Below are 27,562 nucleotides of genomic sequence, written 5' to 3' on the forward strand. Positions count from 1 at the left end.
TAGCAGCAAGCCGATTCTGCTACTTTCTATAGCAGCATACTTTAGGAGTGGAGAGGGAGAGAGTGTGTCAATTATAAATAATTCAAACTACAGTGTACAATTCTATTTACCTGTCAGTGTTTAAGTTGACAGCACACCATTATATGTCTCAAAAAAATTACATAAAATCTCTACCACAAAAGCAAATAAAGACATTCTTCAAGAAGAAATAAAATAAGTGCAAACACCTAAAACAGGCAACTGAAGCAACTGTTGTAACCTGTAGAGAAACATAAAACATTTATAAAAGGACAAAATATTTTTATAAATAAAAGATAATGTTCTCTACTCCTGAAACGTTGAGTAAATATAATAAACTTCTAAGTGCAGACTGTTTTTAGGGACCAAGGTACCATATTATTTTTTAAACAAAATGCAAAAATTTCAAACACATATACAAATCACCAGATTAATTTATATGACCCCCCCGATATAATTTAAAAAGAAAATATTAAATTATTTAGTACATTTTTAGAACTACTTTATAACCAACATGATTTAAAGGACATAGTGCAATATTTAGGTAGATGTGACGTACAGTATAGATATTGTATTCTTTGCAGCTATAACTTACTACTGTTTCATACTTAAAGGTCAAAATTGTTCTTTACTATGTTAACTGTAACAACAGGAAACAACACTGGCTTCTAGACACCCTGTATACATATAAATACCTACATTTAAGCTTTAAAAATGAAAATAAATTATAAAAACAGACTTCTTTCCAATTTACAAAGTTCTGTTCCTTCTACATACTGTACAATACATTCAACAAAACTCAGCTCTTCTGAGATTTATGAAGAGAATACTGACTCTACTAAGAAGGAAAAAACTTTTTCAATGCATTTCATCTTTAGTACTATGTTCAAATAAATACATTTAACACTGTAATTAATTTTACTTTTTCTGAAAGATACCAAAAATTAGTAGTGCAACTTTCTATCCTTCCTTTAAATTCCCTTCCACTGTGTTTCTTTGTAAATGGTAGCCTAAGTAAATCAGCACGTGGGCAAAAGCACTTCATAAAACCATGTGTGCTTTCCATACATAGGCTAATTTCAGAAATTATTCATACTCATACACCTATCTATAACAAAACTGCAGCATCAAGAGAGTAGCAAACTATATCTTGTGAAGAAAATATGTGAGAATTTACTTTTAGAATATTCATGAACATGCTATTGTTCTTCTATCTTGTTCTTTAAAAACAATTTTTTAAAAATTTCATCTCTTAAAAAATAAACTATGAAATTGCCTCTCCTTTAACTTAAGTGGCTTATTAGCTTTTTGCCTGCTCAATGTGGAAAAAAGATGTAAATGGCTTTAGGGCTGTATTAAAACTTTAAAAACAATTAATTGAGAAAAATTTCACTGCAACCTAATTGAGTATAGAATACTGTAAGGGAGTGGGGCATTTCATCAGTTTTAATAGCAATTACAGTATTAGAGCTCTTGAAGTGTTGCTGGTAGCTGTGTAAGTACTCAGATATCTTCTTGCTTGTTCAGTCATGATCAGTTGGTCTTCTGTCTTCCCATAAACCACTGTTTCCCATTCAAAATTTGACTAGGATGGAAATATTAATAGTGATGTAAAAACTACTAAAATAACTATCCATACTACTTCACAATTAGACTTCTAAAAGTCAATTATTTTAATTGACCAGGTATTTTATAAGGAATTATTGTAAAAATGTTTTGATGATGGCATTGTGTTTCTTTATAAATAATGATGTTATGTTTTAAAAATACATACTGAAATATTTATGATTTGTTTTCAATAAAATACCATTATTTTAGCTCTCTATATTGCTCACAGGCCTATGGAGGCAGTTTAAAAGTTTTGTCCCCAATAACTGTCCCCAAATCAAATGGGTTTTAACATGGAAAGAAATGTTAGTCTTTATTACTTCAAAATTTTGCAAAATATTTCAAAAGAAGATGTAATGTCAAAAAATGAACCAAGAATGCTTTGTGCCTTACAAGTTAGGAAATATATTCATAACACATAGTCAAGTTTACGTTTGTTTGATTTGTTTTCTTTGCTTAGTATAAAGATTACTATATTATAGGTATGATCTGCTATATAATAAATTTTCCCCAAAAGTTCCATATTAATTGAACACTGGGAACTCAAATCATTTTAAAAGGTTTAAAAAATTGTGCTACACATCTCTTTGAAAGCAGCAGCTCAAGACAGATGTGGGGTGGCCGTATTCGACTGCCAAAGATGTTTATGTCAGGAATATTAGTGTAGCAGTCATTGTGGCATAAAGAAGAAAGCTTCCTTCTCAATGAGCTCTCAAATTCTCTGTGGCAAACTCTTAACATAATACAGTAAAAATGTTTCCAGCTTTTACTTGCAACTACATACTGGCCACATAGCAACAGAAAAAAGAATTTTGTTTTACAACTTTTGAGCCAAAAAGTTCACTGGATACCATTATACCAATAAAATCATGGTGAAACTGCTTCCAACCACTTACCCTTTCAGGATAGCAATTAAGGTTATACATATTTGTTATAGAAGAGGTGACAGAGTGTATTTATTTTTATTTATTTTTTTGTCTTTTCCGTGACCGGCACTCAGCCAGTGAGTGCACCGGCCAGTGCTATATAGGATCCGAACCCGCGGCGGGAGCATCGCTGCGCTCCCAGCGCCACACTCTCCCGAGTGCGCCACGGGCTCGGCCCTGACAGAGTGTATTTAGGTATCTTTAGTTTATAAAAAGGAAATAGTGATTAAGAAATCACCAGAAGAGTCTTTGGCTAGAACTCCAATTGTTTCGTTTATATGTGTGCTGATGAACCAGTCTCTCAAATCCAAACTAATTTGAATGAAAAAATAATGGGTAATGTTTAGTTACTGTTACAGTCAACTTAGAATTTAAAAGAAAAAGCATAATTTGTGATCAGTAAGTCCAAAGTGATCATTGAATAAACAACAAGAAAAATCACTAAAAAAATTTATAAATCCATACCTGAAGGTTCTTTTCCAATTTGACAACTTTGGAACTGTTAGAGTTTGGTTTCTTTTTAGTAAGTGTATATGTTTTGTTGGTTGAATTTATATCTTGTTTTTCAGGAGTCAAGTTGCACTTATTGTCATGTACTTCCAATAATGGTATCATTAATAAAGATGTTGTAAGTATATTTTCTGACTAAGAGAAAAAAGAAAGAGGAAAATAAAATAACTAATTCAAGAATGAAGACAAATAGAGGGAACTACTGAGTAAGTGGTAGTGGAAGCTCTGTTCACTTCCCTCCAAGAAAGCCTTTGGCTCTGATGAAATATCTAGTAATGTAGCAATATTAAATATTTCAGAAATGAAACAAAGATAAATATTAAAGTTTTGAGAACTACCATTTTTTGGCATCATACATAAGAGAACTAACTCCTCTCAAAACAACTATGAATCACAAAGAAGTAAATAAAATATTCTCTACAGATAATACTTTCTCTCCGAGTTAGGGAGAATGATACTAAAGAAAACTCTCCTTGAATCTCTAATGAACTGGCCATACAATGAGTAAGAAACAATAGCCACCAGGACTTACAGCAACCATCTAAAAAAATAATAATTCTTTACAAACCTGCATGTCTGAAAAGTCTTCAGTCAATAGTTGAGTACCTGGTTCTTCTTTTTCCCAATTATCTAAGACTAGAGATTTTCTGACTTTCTTCGCAGAAGTAGTACGCTAGAATAAATAATTTACACAGAAGCATTACAGGAAAATCACTTGTACACGATAAGACTTTTATTAACAATAATACTAAAAGAATACCTCTTGTTTGCAGCTTTTGTAAGCAGGTTCATCTTCTTCTTTAAGGAATATGTCTGTTCCAGTTTCTTCTTTTAAAACTTCCCGAATATCTTCTTCTAAGAAGGCAAGTGGCTGGGACTAAATTGTTTTTAAAAGGGTTTTTAAAAGTTTACAGCAATTCCTTTTTCTCACTATGTATAGAAAATCCACTTTTATACTTTTCCATTATTGGCATAATTTTGTCCTAGTCCATATATAGATAGATAGATAGATAGATAGATAGATAGATAGATAGATAGATAGATAGATAGATGTAAATTAATCAGTTTTATGGCAAAAACAATATTGCACATTTGCAAGCATTTAATGAAGTCTGGCACTTTATTTTAGGCTACTAAGTAAAAATCTTCCTTTTGGAGAAGCTATTGTAGCGTCTGCTTCAATCAGGATCGTCAGATTTGGTTAAACAGAAGAGAGATTATTTCCCAAGTATCTTAATAAAAAAACAGAAAAAATATAAAACGTAGAACAAGTTGGGGATAACACTTGCTCTACTTATTCTACTCTGATTGTACTTATTACATAGTATGTAATTACTAGTTAACATGTTTTTCTTCCCAATAAGATTGTAAGCTACTTGAGAGCAGTAATCATGCCTTTTTCATCTTTGTATACCTAACCTTAAGCATAGAGCTGAGACACAATGTTCAAGAAGTGTGTGTGTGTTGGAGTACAGGAGGGTATGTGTCTATGTGTGTAATGGAGTGTGGGAGGGCAGGTCACAGACAGAAACTTGAATGTGGGCTCGGTAATGAAATAGTCTCAAAATATTCATCATCTAGCGTTCTATTAGGTAAGCACACCTTATAACTCAAAAAAATGTTTTAATTATATCAAACTTATACCTATCAAAACCAAGAACTGTTTAAAAAGAAAAAAGGTAATCAAACCTCTACTAAATAAAAGAACTGGCAGCACTTAATGACCAGCAGCTTATGTTTCCAGCCAGCAAAGTTAGGAAGAATAGCATTCACATATAAATGAGATTTCCCAGTACTTACAAAAACTTTAAAAATCTGTTTTCTCCCCTTCAAGGATACAAATGTCCTAGAGTAGTGGCTAAGACACAGATGAATTCACTCACTACCAAGAATTATTCTCTTAATTGTCCTAACATGACAAAAGCAAAGAATTGCTGTGTTTAACTTTTAATTTGTTTGATGCTACCAAAATTAATGAAGATTTACAATTAAAGGATTTGCACGGTTTTTAGCCTTTCTAGTAATTTTCAGTAAACATTAGAAGAATCAAAGTTTATTAAAAAGGCAGATATTAAGATGTACCTGATTAAAATTCCAAAGCCAATCTCCAAGTATATTTGACTCATAGTAAGATACATTAGAAAGCTAAGTGGTTAGCACCTAGTAAATGCTCAGTAATAACTGAAGGAGGAGCAGGAAATGAAAAGTAAGCTTACTGCAAAGAAATGTATCAACCTATAGATATTTTTTAATTTTTAATTTCTAAATCATTACTTGTTATTAAATTAAATCATTAATCCTTTTATCTTAAATTGCTAATGAAAATGATCTGTTTTGGCACTGGTCAAATTCTGTCTAAAGAGTTGAGAGTACTGCTGAATATTAAAATATTAAATTATATTAAATTAAAAATGCCAGAAGGCTAGTAAACAAACTGACAGGAACTTTAGGTAGTTTGAAGCCTAATCTCCCCATGCTGTTATTAAAATGATATTGACTAACTATAGAATTTTTAAATGCCTTCAAATCATTGTTTACTTGTCTAACCCCCAATTAGTCTACACACCCCTATGAAGGCAGGATCCCCAAAGCCTAGCACAGTGCCTGGCCCCTATGAGGCATTTAATCAATATATGCTGAATTAATGATAAATTTCAAAAATAACAGAATACTGAAAAAGATTAGTTCAATTAATTAGGTAATTCCATACAATGAAATATTATGCAAACATTAAAAATTATGGGATAAATATACATATTTATTTACTTGGTTAAATTAAAAACTGTTACAAAAAGGAACATAAAGTATAATCTTACTTTTGTTAAGTTGTCTATGCATAAATAAAAAGTCAAGAAAGCTCTAAAGAGAATGATTGTTCACAGATGTATATGGAGTTAAATGTCAAAAGGACTTGATTAATCCTACCATGTACCCTCTAAAACAGTATTTAAAAAAAAAAAAGCAAAAGACTACAAGATTTGAGTATGTAACATGCCTTTTTTTATTTTAACTTACACATTGTAATTGTACATACAATCTGATATTCTGATACATATATATGTTGTGCAATAATCGGGTGAGCGTAGTTAATGTATCAATGTGTGGCATGCCTTTTGACAGAAAACTGATTATTATATCAAGTAAACCAGAATTTTTTAGTGAATCTACTCCAAAAGTGACTAAAAATAGAACATAACTAAAGTACCCTAGAAGTTGCCAATGTTCTAAAAATCATATTTTTTACCTAATGAACCCATCTTGTTAAAAATCTATATCTGTCTAGAATGTCCATGACTTTTCTAAGGTATTTCAGAAGTGACAATATGTATGAATGCACAGATTAACTAGAATACTTTCCAGTTCTATTCATTTGTGAACTACTATGGCTACCACTACTGCTAGCATAATAATAGTAGCAACTAAGCACACACTTCTTAAAACTCAGGACAAGCTCCTTTATTTCTGTTACCTCTTTCAGCTTTACAATAACAATATGGTGTGTGTTTTATGATCTCTTTTGCATAGAAGAGGAAACTGAGCCTCAAAGAGATATTCTAAGCAACCAGTTTGCTAAGTGTTATAAAGTACTTAGGTAAATCAAAATATTAAAATTATTTTATTCTACTGCAGGTAATCACTACTGAACCTACTAAAATGTGGGTTTTAATATTAAGAAAAGGGTTCCACTGACACCTGATTTGCTTTCTCTTGATGGCATAAAGAAAGAATTCAAAACAAGCCAAGCAAAGGTTTACTTACAAGGGAAAAGATTAATAAAAATTTAAACTTATAAATCAAGATATAAAATTTGTATCAGTATCAGTGAACATCTTTTTTCAAGTGATAAAACTCAAAGTGATAAAAGTCACAATTTATGTTTTATTAAAATGAGGGAAATTCTTAAAAATAAAGAGTATACATACCACAATTTTAAGAGGTCCATATTTTTTCTCCTGAGCAGCAAGCGCATTCTTAAAAGGAGTAGGAGTTCTTGGTGTGGTACCAGATAAAGATCTTCTTATAGTAGGTGTTCTAAACCTATTCAATCATTTAGATATTTGTATTATAGTCACAATACAATTTCATACAAGTTAAGGAAAGCAAAGCCATGATAAAAGCACACACTAAATTTTTCTTCCATATACACATGCTGTATTTAAACATTCTAGGGCTATTTTAAAGTATGCCTACCTAAAGTAATTCTTATTCCAATCAATCATCTTAAAATAGGAAAAAAGGACAAATGTAGAAAAAAAGTACTAAAAATGTTTTGCTTGAAATCAAAGTTTTACACTACAGTGTCCTAGGGACAAAACTTTTGGGTTATAATGGTTTTTTTTTAATGCTAAGTCCTATATACATAGCAAGTATAGTATATCCGCAAGTATAGTACACCCCTATAGTATATCATTTATTTGAACAAAAAGCTAATCTACTCTTTACACTGTGCTTCCATTTTCTCTAACACATTATTTAATACCTACTTACCCTACATTTTCCTTTTGATCTTTAGGAGTTGTTTCCTTATGAAGAGGAGTTGTGATGAGAACTTTTTGCCCACAAATAGGGGTTGATGTAAATGAAGGATTTTCTATATTAAGTTGTTCATTTCCAGGACATGTGTTGAAAAACTAAAAATGGAAGAGTTTAAAGACAATTTCTAGAACATCAAGATCCCTACACAAATATTAAACTGATAAGATTTTCAAATTATTTCCTCATTACTCTTTGGAAAAGATTCTTGGAAATTAATTCAAGGAAATTATGCTCCATGAGGGCAGGAATTTTTGTTTGTTTTGTTGATTGCTGCCTCCCCGGCTCTTGGAACAGTGTTTAGCACATAATAGGAATTCATGAAATAGTCATTTAACCTATACTCAAAAGTTACAAAAATCAGTACAAAAATTTTACAACAGTATACAAAGTATTATCAAACAGGGATCTATAGAACTCATAAATAGCTGCTATGTTAAATGTAACAGATTTGAACAATAGTATAACTGAAAAAAATAAGTTTTAGCTTTGTTACTAATAAATGATCTTAAGTGGCCTTTTCTATGAGAGTACTTTGAATTCAGAACATAATAATATAATGCTTTGCTGGTAAGAAATATAGCCGTCTGGCAAATTTGCCTATCTGGAATACAGCACAAAACCTTTGAGTAGCCAAAATTGATATCAGAGAGTCCATTTTTTAAATAACACAGTTTACTCACTGGATCTTAACTTACGTACAATTGTGAAACACTAATTTGTTTTTGTAGCCAACACATTAGAAGCAGGGATATGAAGTAGAAATTGCTTCAAGGTTACATGTAACTGGAATGAATTCTGGGTCTACCATTTCTGGCTACTAATATTTGAATTTACTTTACTCTAAGATTAGCAACCAACCCTCTTTTACAGAATAAAAGCTCTTTGTCGTGGGATATAAGCACCTGTCAGCCACTTTCCACTTTAGAATTTACATTTCAACAAAAATTGCTGGCATGCAAAACTCTAGAAATAGAAAACTGCTAGTGTGTCCAAGCTTGTTTTACCTTCCCCAGGATGCTTTTTAACTCTGACAGCTGGCGTGGGGGTGAAGGGACACACTATACACATTGTAGTCTGTGTAAATGGTATTCCCTGAAGCATGGAGGGCACAATTCTCAGGGATCACAGTAGCTGTGTACTGCCAGATCCTACTCATCTTCCCAGCCTCAAAACATAACTCCAATAATATCCCAGCATTCTCCATGTTTATTTGACAATTAAACTCCTTTCTTCCCCTGTAAAACTTAACCTCTGTCAAAACACTTTCAGCAAACACTAGATCCATCTCTTTTTAACTGTGACCCTGGACAAGCTGCTCAACTTTGGAATTTCATTCCACCTAACTCCTAAGTTTTTTGAGTGAGGATTAACTGAGATGCTGTAAGAAAAAGTGTTTGGCATACAGCCTAGAATACAAGTGCTCCTAAGAATCTAAATCTGCTACCCAGGGACATAACTACAGCAGAAAGCAGATAGTTCTGGACATCCATAGAAAACCTCTGACACATGAAATTGTTACACTAAGCAGTTGTCTTAAGTTTCTTCCAAAGAACATTAATAAGGAAAATTCAATAGATAAACTAAAATCTAAAATTACTCTAAATAGGCAAGGTCTCTTTATACCTTATCAGGTATGTGTGTTAAACAGTCAGTCAGGAAACTGGATCTCAGTCTCAGCTCTGCATTAAATAACTTTGGGCAAATCATTTACCCTTCTGAGCCTGTCTCCTGATGAGTCCTATAACGACGTAGGACTACATGATAAAGAAAACATCCCTATTAACTCTAAAAATTGTAGGATACTATAATGCAGCTACTATACTATGTGAGATACTTTCTGATCTACCAGAGTTTAGCACTCCCATGTATACATTTAAACACATTATCCATTTTTATGTGTTATCAAAGCAACCAAATGCTAATAAGGATATTATAGATCTAATTTAATATAGCTGATCAACATTTGGAAACAAACAAAAACATTATTACCTGTGATGGAGAAAATGGTAGTGTTTTCACCGGTGTGTGTTTAAGTGCTATATTACTGCCATCATTGAATGAGCCATCACCAAGTTCACTGCCTGGTGACTGACCCACTCGTAATCTTCTCTTCTTTCTGAGTATGGTTGGTGGAGTGCTAAACTTGGCCACATTTGGGGATGTTAAAGGAACAGCCTCACTCTCTCCACCATTACAACTATTCTTTTTCTCTTCAAGTACAAGACTGACATTAAATTGACATTCCATGGCTCCTTCATTGTGTTGAATTCGCATTAGTTTAACTGGAGTGGACTTGACTGGAGAAGCAGCAGCATCAGAAAGATCAAAACTGGTAACATCACTCCATGCTACAGGATCCTGCAATAAATTAAATTCTTAACTAAAGTTAAAGCTATAATTTAGTTAAATCTGATCCTGAACACAAAATGAAGATTCATTTTAACTACTCATTTTTATCAGTAGCCGCAGGCTTTCCTTGGACATCTTTTTTTAAGTAGGACCACTTGAGAAGAACAGATTATGGTTGTTTTCCTACAACACCAGTTAGAACATTCCAAAATATTCAGTAACTGAAGCTAACTGTCAAAGTATTTTAAATAAAAGAAATAAATTATTTTAAGTTACAATCAAAAAGTACAACTCATCATAAAACTTCACATTCTACTCCACATCAGGAAAACAGTTAAGTTTTGCATAATCATTTGGTAATGTGTATGGAACATGCAAAAAATGGCATTACACTTTGTTCCAGAAATTCAATTAAACCTAAGGACATAATCATGATTTTGCACAAGGCTTTATATAAATACGTTCTGTTATTTGTAATACTGAAAAACTAAACACCACCTAACAGTCCGATAATAATAGTACGTTGGGTAAATAAATTTTACATTCATATGATAGAATACTATAAAGCCTTTAAAATCCAAGTTTAAAAAACAGTTAAGAAAACAGAGACATGCCCATAAGTAAAAGACAAATCCACAAACATAATACATTAGTCGTAATACGTATTTTATATGTATGGAACACAGATTGAAAGAAATACATCAAATTATTAACTATAGGTTTATGGGAAATTTTAATTTCCTTCTTTACAGTTTTCCATAGTTTCTAATTGTCTCTATTGCACTTGCATGACTTGTATAATAAAAAAGGAACTGTTAAGTTTTAAATTTTTAAAAATTCTATACAAGGCACATACTTAAGAAAGATTCAAACTTTTTTTTTTTTTTTGACAGAAGCCACTGCAAAATATCAGAACAAAATTAAGCATGGCACACAAAGTAATGCTTACGTAAAACTAGTCATTGTTCCTAAACTGAGTTTCTGAACATGAAACCAAGTAACTAAAATTGAGCTTTTGATAATCTCACAATTTTAAACTTACAGATTCAATAAGTTCTAGAGTCTCTGCAAATTCTGGGATGGTCTGTAGAGAGGACAGCACAGCATTTGCCTCTATAGCCAGGAACTTTGTGGGTGAATTCTGCTGAGCAGACACAGTCTGATTTTCATCCATATTGTAAAACTCACTAGTGTGCTCCTCAAGGCTATTTTGAGTATTAGACATGCTCTCATCCATGAGGAAACTACCAGACCAGCTAGAAAAGCTTCCAGGCTGCTAAAAGTACAAAAGAAATTTGAATATTATTTGTCATTCTCAATGAGTGAAAGCTTTTTCTAGAACAATGTATTTCATATCATTTCAGCTACAAATATAGTAGCAAATACAGTTTCAGATTTCAGATTTTTTTCAGATTTTGGACTATTTGAATATACATAATGAGATATCTTGGGGATAGGACCCAAGTCTAAACATGAAATTCATTTATGTTTCGTAGACACCTTACACACACAGCCTGAAGGTAATTTTATACAATATACTTAATAATTTTGTGAATAAAATATGAGGTCAGATGTGGAATTTTCCACTTGTGGCATTATATTGGCAATCAAAAAGAGTTGGATTTTGGAGCATTTTGGGTTTTCAGCTTAGGGATGATAAACATGAAGTGTCTTTCCTCAAAACTGGTATGAAAGTTTTTTTAAATTAAACCTCATACTTTGACTATATGTTTTTCTAATTAAATATTTTATGTATAAAATCGTAATGAGATAAAATAAGCATTTATATACATAAAGACCAAACTCCTAGAATCTGGCCTCTCTCTTCCTTTCAAACTTCATCACCCAACACTTCTACTCACAAGCCTTCCTCCCAGGAAATACATAGCTACAGCATTTGTAATTGCCTGATGAATTATATACTCTTTCACCCTAGAGTGTCTTTGCACACACTACTGCTCCCTTTGTCTAGAATGCTCCCTAACATACTGCCCAGGGAAACTCATATTCCTCATTTAAGACACAATTCCAAATATTGGAAAGTATTCTATCTTTTATCTGTTTCGTTTATAACAACATACTAATTAATCTGCCTTGCTAATATATAATCATTGCCTGTCTCTCAAGACTGAGCTCAAATAGGACTTCTTTCAGGAACCCTTTCCTGACAACCTGAATATAAATTAGGCACCTCTCTTCTGTGCTCTTATAAAACTTTGTGACTTATTTTACCATACTATATCCTGTTTCTTGTCTATGTCCCCATTGCAGAGTAAATCCTGTAAAGTCAGAGACTGTGTCATTTTTCTTTATCTCTTTTGATGTGTACACTGGGCAATTTAGTTACCTTGTAAGCCCTAGCTTCCTAGTGTCTTACAATAAAGAAAAAAGACCTTGAAGAGTCATAAATGAGAAACAACATGTAAAGTGTGTAGCACTATCTGACAGAACTTTCTGATTTGATAAAAATGTTCTGTATTGGTAGCTGCTCAGTATGGGAGCCATTAGTCATATGAGCAACCAAAATGTGGCTAGTGCAACTGAGGAACTGAATTTTAAATAAAATTTAAAATTAAATGTGGCTAGGAGCTACCACATTGTAGAGAGCACAGTACTTAATAAATGGTGCCTATTTTAAAAAAGTAAAAATTGCTAGAATGTGCTAGAGAATCAGAGTAACAAAACGTTAAGTTTCAAGTTAAATAAGGTGAAAAAACATTGTTGCAAAGCAAGTTCCACCTGTTTTAAAGTTTCCTATAAATAAAAGAAATTAAAGCAATCTTATTTCATTAGCATAGCCACCTACTGAATTAACAATCACTTTCAGGAGACAGCTTCCAAATCTTTCAACTGAGTTTGCAGGTAGGAGAAAGATCCAAAAGATAAAAAGAGAGGTCACTGGGTCCAGTGGAAAACCACAGGGTTGCAATCATCCAGACCTAAATCTGAATCTCTAATGACATTCCACCTACTCCACAGAGTTAATATGAGGATTACCAAGAATACATATAAAACATCCAGAGGAGTAAGACACAATAGATACTTTGTAAAATGGTGGTTATTATTATCATCTAATTGTTTAAAAAAATAAATATATGTGTACAAAGTCTATTCTATTGGCTGCAGCAACTTCCCTCTAGAATTCAGAATATCCTTACTCAACCAGATCTTTATGAGAGTGGATTTTAGATAGCAAGTTCTAAAAAGAAATTAGTAATTTTCTCCCAAAATGCTAATTCTTTTAGCTAGTTATACTTTTCTTGTTAAATTAAAAAATGATAAGACTACTATCAAAAAGATCCAAAATGGCTTAACATGATATAACCATCTGTAAATGTTGACTCTCTAACCAAACTATTTATTTGTAGCTTTTTAGCAAAACTAAAATTAACTTTAAGATAAGTATACTTCAGGTCTTCTTATTTGTTCATGGTTTTTGCAGTTTCAGAACAAAAACTGCTTTTCCTATGGTATATATCTTGCCTATTACAATTAACAAATGTCATTTTTATTAAATAGTATAAAGACATCACCAGTTGCCTCCGTATAATACTATTTCAAGATCTCAGGTCATTCTATTTTAGTAATTTTCTCTGAGTTCCCAGGAAGTCTCAGTGAATTGTCCCCTCACTCAGCCCCAAACCAAGAAACCTCCTCCTTTTGGCGGGGGGGGGGCAGACTGGTATGAGGATCCAAACCCTTGACTTTGGTGTTATCAGCACCACATTCTACTGGGTGAGCTAACCTGCCAGCCCTGAAAAACCCTTCTCTAAATGTAAAAAGGCTCAAAATATTTTAAACTTGTAAAATTATCATTTAAGCATAAATTTATTTTTTTTCTTTTAATCCATCTAGCATGATCTGTTTCATTCTGCCAGAATGTTATTCTCATCAACCAAATCTCAGAAAATAGTTTTCATACCAAGTAAACAAAACTGAACATCCATATAAAATTTCTTCTTTTGAAAGTTCTTTAGAGAGCATATAAACTAAATGTTCCCTTTACACATATTTTTAACACTATTACTTTTTCTAATTTACTGAACTCACATTCTAAATATAGTAAATAGGAAAACATTTTCAAAGAGAATAAAATTAATTTGGGGAGCCCATAAATCTCTCTACAGCTATTAAATTCTTTATTTTTCAAGCTTTCTTTTTTTATATTAAAGCCATCATTACACGGAATGTCTAAAATAAAACCAAAGCCTACTCTAAACCACACACAATTTTCACAAATATACATATCAAAGATTTTTACCTTAAATCTGCTTGGCATTTATGACTCAAAAAGCATTCTAATACAGAACACTGTAATATATTCTCAAAGAGATGCATATCAAAATCAGGCAACCTCAAAGTTGCAAATTAAAAAAACTATTTTTACTCCATATTAAAATCTGAAGTCACACTGAATATGAATGCTAGCTGATAAAAACAATAAAAATACACATATAAACAATTCTAACAATAAAATCTAAACACTTAAGCTTATTTCTTACTGGTGGAACTCGCTTTCTTCTAACTTCATTCTCAGCTGACATAAGAAGCAACTCAAGTTCCTTTATTTTCTTTTCCTTATCAGGATCTTCATCAACAAAGCACTGCTAAAATAAGTCAGATAAAAGAGAAAAACAGACTACTTACATAATTGCATTATTATTAGCGTTCTAATTTTTATTTTCTTCTATACAACATAAAACATAGTTTTCTGTAATAAAAATTACTGCTACTAAATCCTAAATAATCAATATCACAATCCCTCTGGTATACAAAGAGGTGCTGGTAAATATTTTCAATTTAGCAGAAAAGATTTGGGAAAATGTAAATGCATTAAAAAACATACTATATCATCTCTATTAGTTGAAATATTTATCTCTGGAAAACTTTAGTTTATTTAATCTTAATATATACATTTTATCCAATTTGACAAAAATATGTCCATTTACAACTTGAATGCTTTACGTTGGAAGAATGAAAGGACCACCAAACTGTTACTATCAATCACCTTACATTTGTACAGTTTATATTTTTCAAACCCACTTACACACTTTCTCCTTTAATGTTATAATACTCAAAGTAAATAGGACAGATAGTATTGTTTTTATTTTAGTTTAACAGATAAAAAAACAGGCACTATTAGACTTTTAGAAATATACTTGAAAGCATTTTCTTTGTGTTTTTTGTGATAAATAAAAGTTACCTGAATAAAGGCAGACGGAGTTTGAACATGTTCTACACAATTGCCTTCAGGTGACACATACTGATAGCCAGGGATCTAAAAAGTAATTAAAGCATTACTATTAGATGTATAATACTACACAGATTTTTAAAATCTGAGGCAAATGACAAAAACTTTTGACAAATTTATATATTATATATATACATGAAAAACTTAGAATCTCTATTAATTTTGAAAATTCACACCTACAATAGTTTCTTATCAAATAACTACATCTCTGTTCCTAGAATCTGCTGATTAAAAGTCATAACACTTAGGAAAGATCTTCAACTTCTCCTAGATGAAATACGAGAATTACTTAGCCTAGATTTATCAGGCAATCAGTTTATTTATTATCTACATTGTCCACCAAATATTTTTTTAAATTCTATTAGAATGGTTGCTCTTTCTCCTGGAGAAGACAAAATAATTGTGTTCCATCTGTCAGAGGAAGAAACTAATCAATAGGAAGCACTCATGAGGATGGAGATTAAAGCAAGTTTTCCAGTGTTGTTCTTTCATATTCCTAACATCGCCCCACACTCATCTCTGGGTAGAAAAATATGAAAACAGAGGCCTCTCCTATTACTTGTCATAGAAAAACAATCAGAATCACTCATGTACCTTTAGTAGATACTCTCATGATAGACTAAGTATCATTCTACTTCTTTTCTAAAACATCTGTGATAAGAATTTTGAAGTTGCATGTGAATTTAGTAAGCAGTGGTGGAAGGAAATATGAAAAAAGTTATTTTTAAAAACCTTACAATTGAATAAATATAAATATGAAACTGTCTACTTTCCATAATGGCCTACCTAAATCACTATCTAATGCAGAATCACTAACATAACTTCTAACATAGAACTTAACTTTTACAAAACTTGATTAGTATCACTTATCTAACTCCAGTCAATTAGAAACTTATCTTTCTCAAACTTTACATGAAAAGCTGATAGTATTTCAAACCAATCCATTTTTTTCTTCAAGTCACACTTTATAATAAAATTAGAATTATCTTAGTTTAAATTAATTAAACTATGAATACATTAATCTTTCTAAAAGTATTAAAAGTAAGGGGAACAACTCTTAAAGTACAAGAAATATGCTTATCTTTCCAACATATTTTGATTGAGACTGTTAAACACTTCCTTGACCTCAAGTCATTTTTAAAATTATCTTTCTACGAGTTAAAAATAAATAAATTTAAATGATAACTTTTCTAAGATAGAAGCAGAATTTTTCAGTTTATGCTGCTGAAATCTAGGACTCTAAAGAAAAATGTAAAGAAACAGAAAATAAAAACCTTAAGGTATTGAAAATCAGCAGATAACTATACTGTCTTCACATGTTTTCTTATTTGTAAATTAAAATGCCATTACTTCAAGTGGTTCTTTTAAAATTATGCCTAAAAACTTAGTCATGTCCATAAAAATGTCAAATAAAATCAAATCTGAGGCACAGTAAGCATAGATTTTTAACACCTTGCCCAATTTTTTATCTTTGATACATACTATTAAATCCTGGCAATCTTTACATTTTATGTGACAAGAACCAAGAACTGCTCATCAAGAAAAATGGGATTAACAAACAGGTAGACAGGGAAATGTAAAACAAACCTTATGAAGTCTTCTAAACTAATTTTATTACAAGTAGGAAAATGCACTGTAAAGGACAACATAGAGCTTACCCCATTTTGATCTTGGGTAATCTCTAAGTTAATGAATCTGTCTAATCAAAGACTGAAATCACCTAAGTGATTAGTTATTAGGGGAAAATGCAAAGTTGAAAGCCATCAAAGACCAATTATTTAGCACATCCCCAAATGATGTCTTCAATGATTTTTGACTATTTTCTCTTTAAGCCATTTTATAGATATCTACTTCTTAGAGATAAACAATACCACAAGTATACAAATTCTTTTTTAGATGGAAGCTACAATAGTTTTAAGGAAGAGATGACCATTAGCTTTGAATAATAAATGAAGATTCAAAGGACTAGATTATCAGGAAATAGACATACTAAGATTAATGTAAAAATAGGTGGCCACTTAGTTAAGTTGGATAGAGCATGGTATTATCACACCAAGGTCCAGGATTCAGATCCCAGTTACCAGCCATCCATCAAACAACAACAAAAAAAATTATATATAAAAGGAAACATTTTAATGAGTTTGTTCCCAAAATATTTATCAAAGTTATTGCATATTTTTTCAGCTTACGAATTTAAATTTCTATTCCCCCATTCAAATATATTGTACTTGTTCTATTAAGAAATCAAACACCTTTCCACATAGCAACTAAAGAAATTTTTTAAATAATAAAGATATTAAAAATATGTGCCTGAACAGGTATGTAAAACTGATTCTGGGTTTGCAAATGGTCCATAGTCGCACAAGGTTTGTGTTGAAGTTTAGATGAAGATCGTTCTGATTTTATCCCATCTTGTAAGTAGCCCTCCTGTTCCACTTTTCTTCGCATAGTAGAATTCCAATGATTTTTGATAGAATTATCAGTCCTAGGAAATGAAAGTGTATAATTTAAAAAGAAAAAAAGGATTCTACCAATTTAACATTGTATAACTTGAACAAAGTGCTTAGAATAAATTTTTGCAACTGGTGAAATCAGATTTTTTTTTTAATTCAAAATATAAACTGTATGTCTATATGTCAGGCACAGCTCTAAACACTGAAGATATTACAGTGAATAAGACAAAGGGAATCTCTGCTCTCATGGAGCTTACATTCTCATTGGAAGTATGGCTATAGGAAAGGAAAAACAGAAAAGCAAAGAAATAAATAAGAAAAATATCAGTGCAATGCAGATAAAGCAGGATAAGAAAAGTGGGTATCTTGGGTAATTTTTTGTAGGTAGTCCAGGAAGGTCTCTGGAATGTGACAGATCTGAATGACAAGAATGAGCCAGCCAAGAACAGAAAAAAAGAGCATTCCAGATAAAGGGTATAGCAAGGGCAAAGGCCTTAAGTCAGGAATAAATATGGTCATGAAAAGCAAACCACAATTACAAAATACCAGTATTCTGTTCCACTTCTTAAGGCAAAATATTTATGGAAAGAATTCATTGGCTCCCTTTTTACCTTTTATAAAGGTTCCCTTTATAAAAATGTAAATCTTCAGCCTATAGCTACTTGTAGTGTAAATTCCATCCTTCATAAAATACACAAACATTTCCTGAAAACATACTTCATGTTAAGGCACTAAGCTAGGTTCTATGGAAAGTTAAAATATTTATAAGAAATTGAAAACACCAGAAATTCCTAGACCAGGTTTAGTAACTTGAATAAAAAAATTTAACACTATGCCTTAATTTCCTTATCTATAAAAACAAAGACAGCAATGTTTCCTCTGCATATTTCCCAAATATATAAAGATTAACTTAAAATATATGTAAAGGCACTTTATTATAAACTATGAAGTACTATACCAATGGAGATTACAGCAATAAAAAACAAATGCATATCTTCTGAATGAGGTACAATTTTCCCAAGGTTGTTGGTCTGCTGTATTAAAGACTACTAGGAAACATCTGAACCGGTGCAATGTAGAGTGTACTTAGCACATCACTGCCTCTGAGGGAAATGCTGTATTTTAGCCACATGAATATATACACTATTCCCATGGTTGAATCATACCATAATCAATTGAGAATTGAATTTTCTCTAACACACTTTCATAGCAATTTATTTCAGCCAGTGTATTTATTATTCTCTGGTCTTAAGCATGGAATCCAACAGGAAAGAAATCTCTTAGATTTAGATTACATTCCAACAGAGTTTGTACAAAGAGTTTGCTGAGTGGCACTGATATGTGAACATGATTTGGGGGTTTGTTGCACAAATTATTACACTAAAATATTTCATTAAAAAAGTAATCATATCCCTTACCACAGAATGTATTACAAATGCTTATATTATGCAGTCTATATTTTAATTATTAATAAAATAAAAGTCGTGGGGTAGTTGCAAATATATTTAATAGTAAGGTAATAAAGGTCGTGTTTAAGTACAGAAAAACATATACATATTTACATAAGCACCTTCCAGGAAGTAGTTTGGCAATTTCTGCCCAACGATTTCCCAGCCGCTTATGTGCTTCATAGATGATCCTGTCCTCTTCTTCTGTCCAGGAAGATTTCTTTACCTCAGGATTCAGATGATTATGCCATCTTTCTCTACACTGCTTGCCTATTCTTCCCTTTAAATGTTTTGCAATTAAAGACCATCTTTTTGGTCCATATTTCTGAACTAATTCAATAACCTACAAAACAGAAAAAGTTTAAAAAAGCATTACCTTGAAAGAATTTTAAAACATAACTCAAGAATACTATTTCAAATAAATGCATTAAATTCGAGCCACAACTACAATTTACAGGAAAGCAATTTTACTAATAAATACTCTTTCAGCATTTACCAAGTTCAAAAATTGATTTCAAACTTATCTAAAATCCAAAGGGCTAATTAAAGTGACTTGTAAGTTAAATTGCTAGCATACAAAATTAATTTGAAATAGTAAAAATGCTGAGACTTTCATATTTTCTACTCTTACATCTTTAAAGAAAGAAAAAAAGCTTCAGCAGAAAGCCAAATATATCAATTTGGAATCAGAAAGGATCTACGGAGTTACTGGTTTTTCATTTCTTCCTTTCTCAAACTGTAAAGGATACAGATCACATATTTAATTTTTTTCCACATTTTAAGTTTGTTTTTATTTTACCTAAAATTGCAAAAAATAGTTATTCTCAGTGCACTTTACCTCATTGCCCTATGTCAAATATCACCTCATAAATATTTTATATTGATAGAATATTTAAATGTAATATATATTGATATTTTCACCATATGCATCTATGCACTATCTTTAAAAAATAAAATTTCGGGCTTTATTAAATGTACTTTTAAACAAGATCACACATTTTAAAACTTATCTTTGGTCATCAAGTAAATCAGATCGGTACTAAACCTAGTGAAATAACTTTTTTATTTGCTCTGAGCAGTAGTACAGATGGTCTAATTCCCCAACTATATTAGCAACTTTTATGCCTTAAAGGGCATGATCTAAAGAGCAATTCCTAGTGGAGGGTAGAGACTTTTCTATTCTTCTCCAGCTTTTATAGTACAAAGAATGACCTTGATTTTTAAATCACAAACCCTTTGAAAACATAATACTCTGATATCTAACTCTGGGGCTCATTATATGTCAAGAGGAAAAGTTGAGAATGACTTCCTCCCCAAACCGACCAGCCGTCAAAAAAAATAACAATGACTTCCTTATATGTCAAGTTATCAGATTTAAAAATAAAATGTTTTTAAAATGTTAATTCAATTTTTGACAAGAAACTACACTCTAAATGTTGCTAAACTAAGCTCTAAACAAGGTGACTAAGCTTACAACAGGTATTTTTCCTTCTGCAAACCACTCTCAGAAAGGGTTATACATATATTATACCCAGTTTGACTTGATTCAGGAAAAAAATGACATTCAAGACACTGAACATTCAATTCTTATATAAGCTTCCTCCAGAGAACAAAATCAAAGTGATTTAAACATATACGTTTTGTGTCAAAACAACATATTAGGAAGAAAAAAATCTAGTCCACCTACACAGTGAACATAAAGAATATGAACATGTTACCCTCTGATCTTCTTCTTTAGTCCAAGGACCCTTTATCAATTCTGGATTTAAAACTTTCTGCCATCGATGCTGGCACTGAAAATCAGAACGATTCTGAAAGAATTTAGACGATTTTGTTATTGAACAACCATATTTCAGAAAGCAAGTCAGCTCAAACTTACGTCTCACACCTTTAAGAACAAAGTTTTTTGGGCCGAGCCCTTGGCGCACTCGGGAGAGTGCGGTGCTGGGAGCGCGGTGACGCTCTCGCCGCGGTTCGTATCCTATATAGGACTGGCCGGTGCACTCACTGGCTGAGTGCCGGTCACGAAAAAGACAAAAAAAAAGAACAAAGTTTTCAAGAATAGTGTATTCAAAAGCATTACTTAAACATGCAACATTTTACATTGCTCTATCCCAATTCTGTTCGTTTGCATGTTCTTTAAAGTAGTTAGTAGGTCTTAGATTCAAATAAAAACAATATATTTGAAAATAAAGTATGTACCTCTATACTATGCCTTATAACACAGCAAGCAGCAAAGCCATAACACAGGTATTGCCATAAAAAAATGGATATAGGATTGAGGAATAAAAGGTAGTAGACAGAAACTATAGAAAGCAAACATAAGAACTCAAACAGCACAGCAGTCTGGATTCATATAGTATAGCAGTACATAACTCTACATAGTTTTAAGAAAAACCTAAAGGCACTACAAAACTACTGAATGGAAGAATGTTTACAAATGACCCCCAAGTTATTAAGAAAATGTTAAATATATCTGTATAGAAGATGTATATTACATTTCAATTAAATTGGTTAAGTGTTAATGTTTAAAAAGAAAATGAATTTACCAGAGTAAGAAAACCCAAAGTGTTAGGTAGAAACATCTCAAACCCAAAAATGATTAATAAATGAAGCTTTAGTCAGTTCTTGACCTGGTAACTCCTATGTATAGATGGATAATAACAATACCTAACATTTCATTAGTGATTCACAATTTTCAAAGTTATTAGCTCATACACAAGATTACTGATAATTTAGAAGTATATAAATGTTTTTTCTACTGATGTCTTTGTGCCCAACGGACTTCAAACTATTTTTATTCAAACTGACTTCTTCATTTATGGCTTCTGTACCATTTTAAGGCTATATTTTCTTCAAAATAATCAAGTTGTTCTTGTATGTCCTTGTAGCATTTCTCAGTTAAAGCTAAGGTAAATAACTTCTCTGAATTATGAGAATTTATTTACTGAACACCTGCTAAATGTCAGGAACTATGACAAACTTACTAAATGTTATTTCTAATTCTCACAAAAATATCACAACAATACTACAGAAACAAATACTATTATCTATGTTATAGATAAGGAAGCTGAAGGTCAAAGAGGTTAAATAATTTTTCTAAGCTAATAGAGCAAATATTTGAACACAATTCAAATTGACTCCAAAATGTATGCTCTTTCCATTATTTGGTCTCAATTTTCGGGTTATGTTGAGAGGCATTATGACAATATAGAAAGAACAAACATAACATGGTTTCTGAAACCAGAGTAGTCAATATTGAAATTCAAATATAAATATTTTGTCTAACTAGCCATGGTGTATTAAGGAACAAATAGGAGCATATGTAAAAATACTTTGTAAATTAGAAAATTACATACTAATAGACAGTATGTAAATAGCAGTACGGTGAACAGTAAACATAATTATTTCAAAAATCAATAACACTTTAAAATGTAAGCATTAGATGACACTCTTTTCAATAGAGCTTTTTCTGATTTTATTACTTAGCAATAAAAATATCTCAATATATTTAGTTTATCTCAAAATGTTTTAATATATATCAGCAAATATTTGTAAAGTCCTATCCAAACCTAATATCATTTTTGTTTTAGATTAGTAATCTTTTTAGGCCCCTGTATACATGCATTACTAGAAAATCAGACTTTCTAAGCCATTAGCAACTAACTACAGGCAGACCAGAAAAATAGGGACATTTTTAGGAAGGAAACCTAAATCTAAAACATGGAGAAGCATTTTTGAAAAATAGCAAATTTAACCCAAAGGCCTAAATTAGCCATGTTAGAAATATAACTTAATGTTTCACTTACTTGAAGATGACTAGCAATTAGAGTCCAATCATCAGTTCCATGTTGTTCCACCAACTTCTTTAACTTATCATCCTATTAAAACAGGTAGGAGAGTTAGAAAGCTTTCCCCATCCTTTTCCTCTACTCCTGAATAACAGATAACTCTCCAATTCTGTCAAGTCATATCTGGTGATCATTTTTAGAGGACTAAAGCCACTATAATACAAGTTCCTCCATTTACCATGTTGTTTCTGTCACTCCTAGCATCAACCCATTATTTATGTCTCTGGATGAAGAAAAAGAATGTGCAAGTTAGTTGATGGATAACTTTTCTCACATTTTGTTTTTAAATATCTTTCATAACTACATTAGTATTAACCAATAAATGCAAGTATGAAATTAGTAAACACTGTCTGGTAATTACCTCATCTCTTGTCCATTTTACTCTGTTCCAGAGTTTCTTCAATCCTTTTTGTTGTGGTACTTCATAATCATGATCAGCATACTGAAGGTCATCATCCTCATCCTCACTACAAAAAAACACAATTTGTGAGATCAGGAATTTTATTTAAATTTTTGAATTCAATCATTAAATTTGTGTGTGCAGGAATGACTGAAGAAGCCACTCAGACTAAAAGACATACCCAATGAGATTGATTATTCAAAGTATATAAAATTAAGAGCCATATAATGGGGAGGAGCTATCGTTCTTAATGATATCAGAGAGATGAGGCTGGATATGCCACCAGGGACCAAATCATAGCCTTGTATGTCATGCTAAGGAGTTTGACCTTTATTCTTTACTTGGCCTCTATTCTAAAGAATTAGGAAACTTTAAGTAAGAGAGCAAAAGACAAATATCTATTGTTTTAGAAAAATTTATGGTAGGAGTGTGGCAAAATGGAAGAAGGAAAACAAATTAGTAATCTTCACAATAACCCAAGCAAGAATTTATTAGAACCTGACAAACCACAGCCAGTGAAAAGACGCAATGGAAGAAGTGATCCATTAACAATATGAACAACAAAAAAGTTTAGAATATTTAGAAATAATTTTAATGAACAAGATCAAGGTATAGTAAATGATAAAACACTATTGTGAGACACAGAAGACTTGAACAAATGGAAGAATATTCAGACCAGTTATTGGATAAGAAAATATTATAAAGATACCATTCTCCCAAAATTAATCATAAATTTAAATTAAATAAATAGAAATACCCAAAGATTTTGGGAGGGAATTAGACAAGCTAATTCTACAATTCATATGAAAAAAATAAAAAAAGAATAGCCAGAAAAGTTCTAAAAAAATATTAATGGGAGAATTAGCACCACCCAACATCAGAATATACTATAGAGAAACAATTAATAAAACTGAATGGTACTGGCACACAAAGATACAAACAGATAAATGGAACAAAATAAAACATTCAGGAAAAAAAAAAAAGAACCCAGATGGTGTTTGGTAAATTATAACAGTAACATTTCCAATCAATGGGGTAAAGATAGATCTTTCAATAACTGGTGTTAAGATACTGGGCGCCCATTTTTAAAAATTAAGCTGCATTCCTACTATAAATAAAATAAATTCAAAAGAAGCAAATATTTAAGTTTTTTAAAACCATGATAGTAGTCTAAGAAAATAGAAAGAATTCTACTTTTTATGTCTTTGAGTAGAAGAGAGGTAAATGGGATAAAAACTCAGAAACCAACCAAAGTAATGATAGCGGGAATGAAAATAAGTACATGAAACTGAGAGATATTTAAAAAGTAGGGGGAAAAAATGATTTTGCAACTGATGGATATGAGAGACATGGAAGAAGGAGGAGTCAAGGATGACTAAAATTTCTGGCTTAGGGAGCATAAGTTGAGCTATTCACTAAGGAAAGGAATAGAAGAAAGAGAGACAGAACTTTAGGACGGAGAAGGAAATGGGGAGTGTAAGTACAGTTTTAGACTAGCTGTTTTAAAGGTACTTGAGAAATATACAGGTGGATATGTCTAGAATAGCACTGTCCAATAGTGTCCAATATAATACAATGCTTATATGTAATTTTTAGTAGCCACATTTAGAAAAAAAGTTAAAATTAATTTTAATATTATTTAACCTATATGTAAAAAAATAATCATTTCAACCTGTGATCAGTATAAAAAATTATAAATGAAATATTACATGTCACTCTTTTTTACATTATTTTTTTCTTACTAAACTCTTCAAAATCTGGTGTGTATTGGGTATATATACTACAGTATACAGCAATTCAGATTAGCCGCATTTCAAGAGCTCAACAGCCACATGTGGCTAGTGATTATCCCGTTGGGCAGAATAGATCTGGAAGGCAACTAGGCACATGGATCTTCTGCTCAGACACAAGGTCTAGGGTAGAGACAGTTCTGGCAATCACCAGCATACAAAGAATAGTTGAGGCCATGAGATGACCCAAGGAAAATTAATAAAGTGAGGCGTAGGGGGAGAAAGGGAGTCTGAACCTGAGCTTTGATGGGGTAAAAAAAGAGAACACAATTTTAAAGAATGAAGCCCCAGAAAAGAGGGCAGGCCTTTATGAGAAACTGAATTAGAGGATTTTGAGTGGCCAGAGGACTGAATAAATAGGCATCTGAAAATAACGCAAACTAAAGTTGATTTAAAACTTTCTAAGTACTAGGCATTGTTGTCATCAAAGAAATTTCTGTCTTAAAACCTCACAACAACCAAGAAAGGAGACTGTTATTATTATTAGAAAGGGGACTGTTATTATTATTCCCATTTCATAGAATGGGAAACTTTGACTTAGAAAAGCAATTTCCTGCCCACAGTGACACCAAATATGGCATGGCTGACCTCTAAAGTCCACTACTTAACCACTATCCTACAACATACTGGAAAAATAGGGAAAGGGTCCCAGGAAGCTAGAAGGTACTAAAGAAAAACTTCAACTGCCTTTTAAATCAGAATGAGGTTCTAGTCCGAACTTAAATACCCGCTTTGTAACCTTGAACATATTAACCTCTCAGGGCTTTACTTTACTTGTCTGTGAAATGAGGATAATACCACCTACCTGATAGTGCTGCTTTAAGGATAAAGTTAAATGAGAAAACATATATAACACCTCATACAGCAAGAACTTGGCACAGAAAGGTGGCTCAATGTTAGTATTATGTGCATAGGCTAATTCAAAATTATTCAAACATTATTCAAAATTATTCTGATTTCAAACAGCAAAAATTTGAAGATTTGTTATATTTTGCTAAAATACAGTTAAGCAAGGGAGTCGTTTCTAATATCTATGTATATTACATAATTTCAGTCTTACAAAACTAAAAGATGAAGTTCTAGATTTAATATATACTGTCTACAGATCCTCTGCAGGAATCTCTAACTTCCCCTAACTGGTCAATTCCAAAGGACCAAAATTCTTCATATCTGACCAAGCAAAACCTCAAGTTCCCCTATTCCCCTACCTATGATGTTTATCTGCTTCTTTAGTTCAATGCACTTCAATATTCCAATGCTCTCTCTTTCTGAAGCCAATGTCTATCTGACATCTAATGACAATCTGCCAGGCCTACTTCCACAGATGTTTTGTTAAACTACGTCAAAATCAAAAGTACAGGTTTAAAGAAAATACCTGAAGCTATCTTAAGCTATCATAAATATCACCTATTAGTCAAGACTAAATTGTTAAATTGGAGATTCTTCAGGATCCAATGACCTCATAAATTTCTAAGAAAGCTACTAAATCAGATAAAGTACCATACTGTAGCTTTCTGTCCAATTTCTATGTACTCAGAGCATCTATCCTTCTTTCTTCTTAATACTTATCACATTTGCCAACCTTCCCAATGAAAAAGTAAGCTCATGACTGCAGAGACTATGTCTATCATGCTCACCTCTCAGGACCAAGCACAGCACCTGCCACTCAAATATTTGTAAAATTAATAAACAATCTTCCTTCCTCCCCCAACTGCTCTGTATTCCAAAATTACCTCACTCCCTTCCAATCCAATCAAAACTTCTACCTTCTTCAGGTAATCGTAAAGTAAATATGAGAAAGAAAACTTTTTTTTTAAAATAAATGAAAAGACCTCTACGAGGTGAAAGGCATTCCCATTTGTTAAAATGGACTTTTAAAATCCAAATGCACCTCCAAGTGGTAGAATTTTAAGGAGAACCTACTGAAACAAACATAAAAAATATTCGGTACAGAAAGGGTTCTTTGAGTGTACGTTACACTGCCTAACCTTTCCTAGAAATGACCCTAGCAACATTACCACTCCCTGACACCCCAAATAGCCCTCAGACAAGCTTTTCACAGATTCTCCTCTTTTCCTCCCTCCACTCAGATCCCAACAGCTTCCACAACAGCATATTTGAGACTGCTTTAAAAAAAAAAAAAAAAGGTTATTTTTAAGTCAAAACAATTTTTAACTTGGGAATTTACCCATATAAACCCTGAGTATTCACAAAAATATCTACATCACACCTAGTCTGATAACCTTAAGGTTATCAAAATATTTTAAGTTAAGGATATGAGTCCAAACATGTTACTTTGGTCAAAAAGACTAGTTTCCAAGGAGTAATTTTCCTGAAAACTTGTTCATTTTAATTTTAAAACTCTGCCCCCTATTTTTTTTAACCACATACTTTATTTGTGAGAAATTTCTATTTCTACGTG

General features: G+C 31.9%; 1 protein-coding gene across 3 annotated transcripts in view; it reads right to left on the bottom strand.

The window, feature by feature from the left end:
- Positions 1–1,474: 1,474 nt before the first annotated feature.
- Positions 1,475–27,562, bottom strand: part of MYBL1 (MYB proto-oncogene like 1) — a 30,889-nt gene continuing 4,801 nt past the window's right edge. The window contains exons 2-16 of one of the 3 annotated variants that reach the window (XM_063079870.1): positions 23,312–23,417; positions 22,909–22,980; positions 20,818–20,910; positions 19,222–19,442; positions 17,509–17,683; positions 15,151–15,225; positions 14,450–14,554; positions 10,990–11,223; positions 9,588–9,956; positions 7,551–7,693; positions 6,986–7,100; positions 3,823–3,939; positions 3,631–3,735; positions 3,018–3,197; positions 1,475–1,603 (exon numbers count right to left, since the gene is read on the bottom strand). In XM_063079870.1, the coding sequence (XP_062935940.1) occupies positions 1,475–1,603; positions 3,018–3,197; positions 3,631–3,735; positions 3,823–3,939; positions 6,986–7,100; positions 7,551–7,693; positions 9,588–9,956; positions 10,990–11,223; positions 14,450–14,554; positions 15,151–15,225; positions 17,509–17,683; positions 19,222–19,442; positions 20,818–20,910; positions 22,909–22,980; positions 23,312–23,417 (2,239 nt within the window). The remainder of the gene's footprint in view (positions 1,604–3,017; positions 3,198–3,630; positions 3,736–3,822; positions 3,940–6,985; positions 7,101–7,550; positions 7,694–9,587; positions 9,957–10,989; positions 11,224–14,449; positions 14,555–15,150; positions 15,226–17,508; positions 17,684–19,221; positions 19,443–20,817; positions 20,911–22,908; positions 22,981–23,311; positions 23,418–27,562) is intronic. The other 2 variants (XM_063079872.1, XM_063079871.1) reach the window with 2 other exon arrangements.

Source organism: Cynocephalus volans, chromosome 15 (genome assembly GCF_027409185.1).
Source record: "Cynocephalus volans isolate mCynVol1 chromosome 15, mCynVol1.pri, whole genome shotgun sequence".
Taxonomy (NCBI): domain Eukaryota; kingdom Metazoa; phylum Chordata; class Mammalia; order Dermoptera; family Cynocephalidae; genus Cynocephalus; species Cynocephalus volans.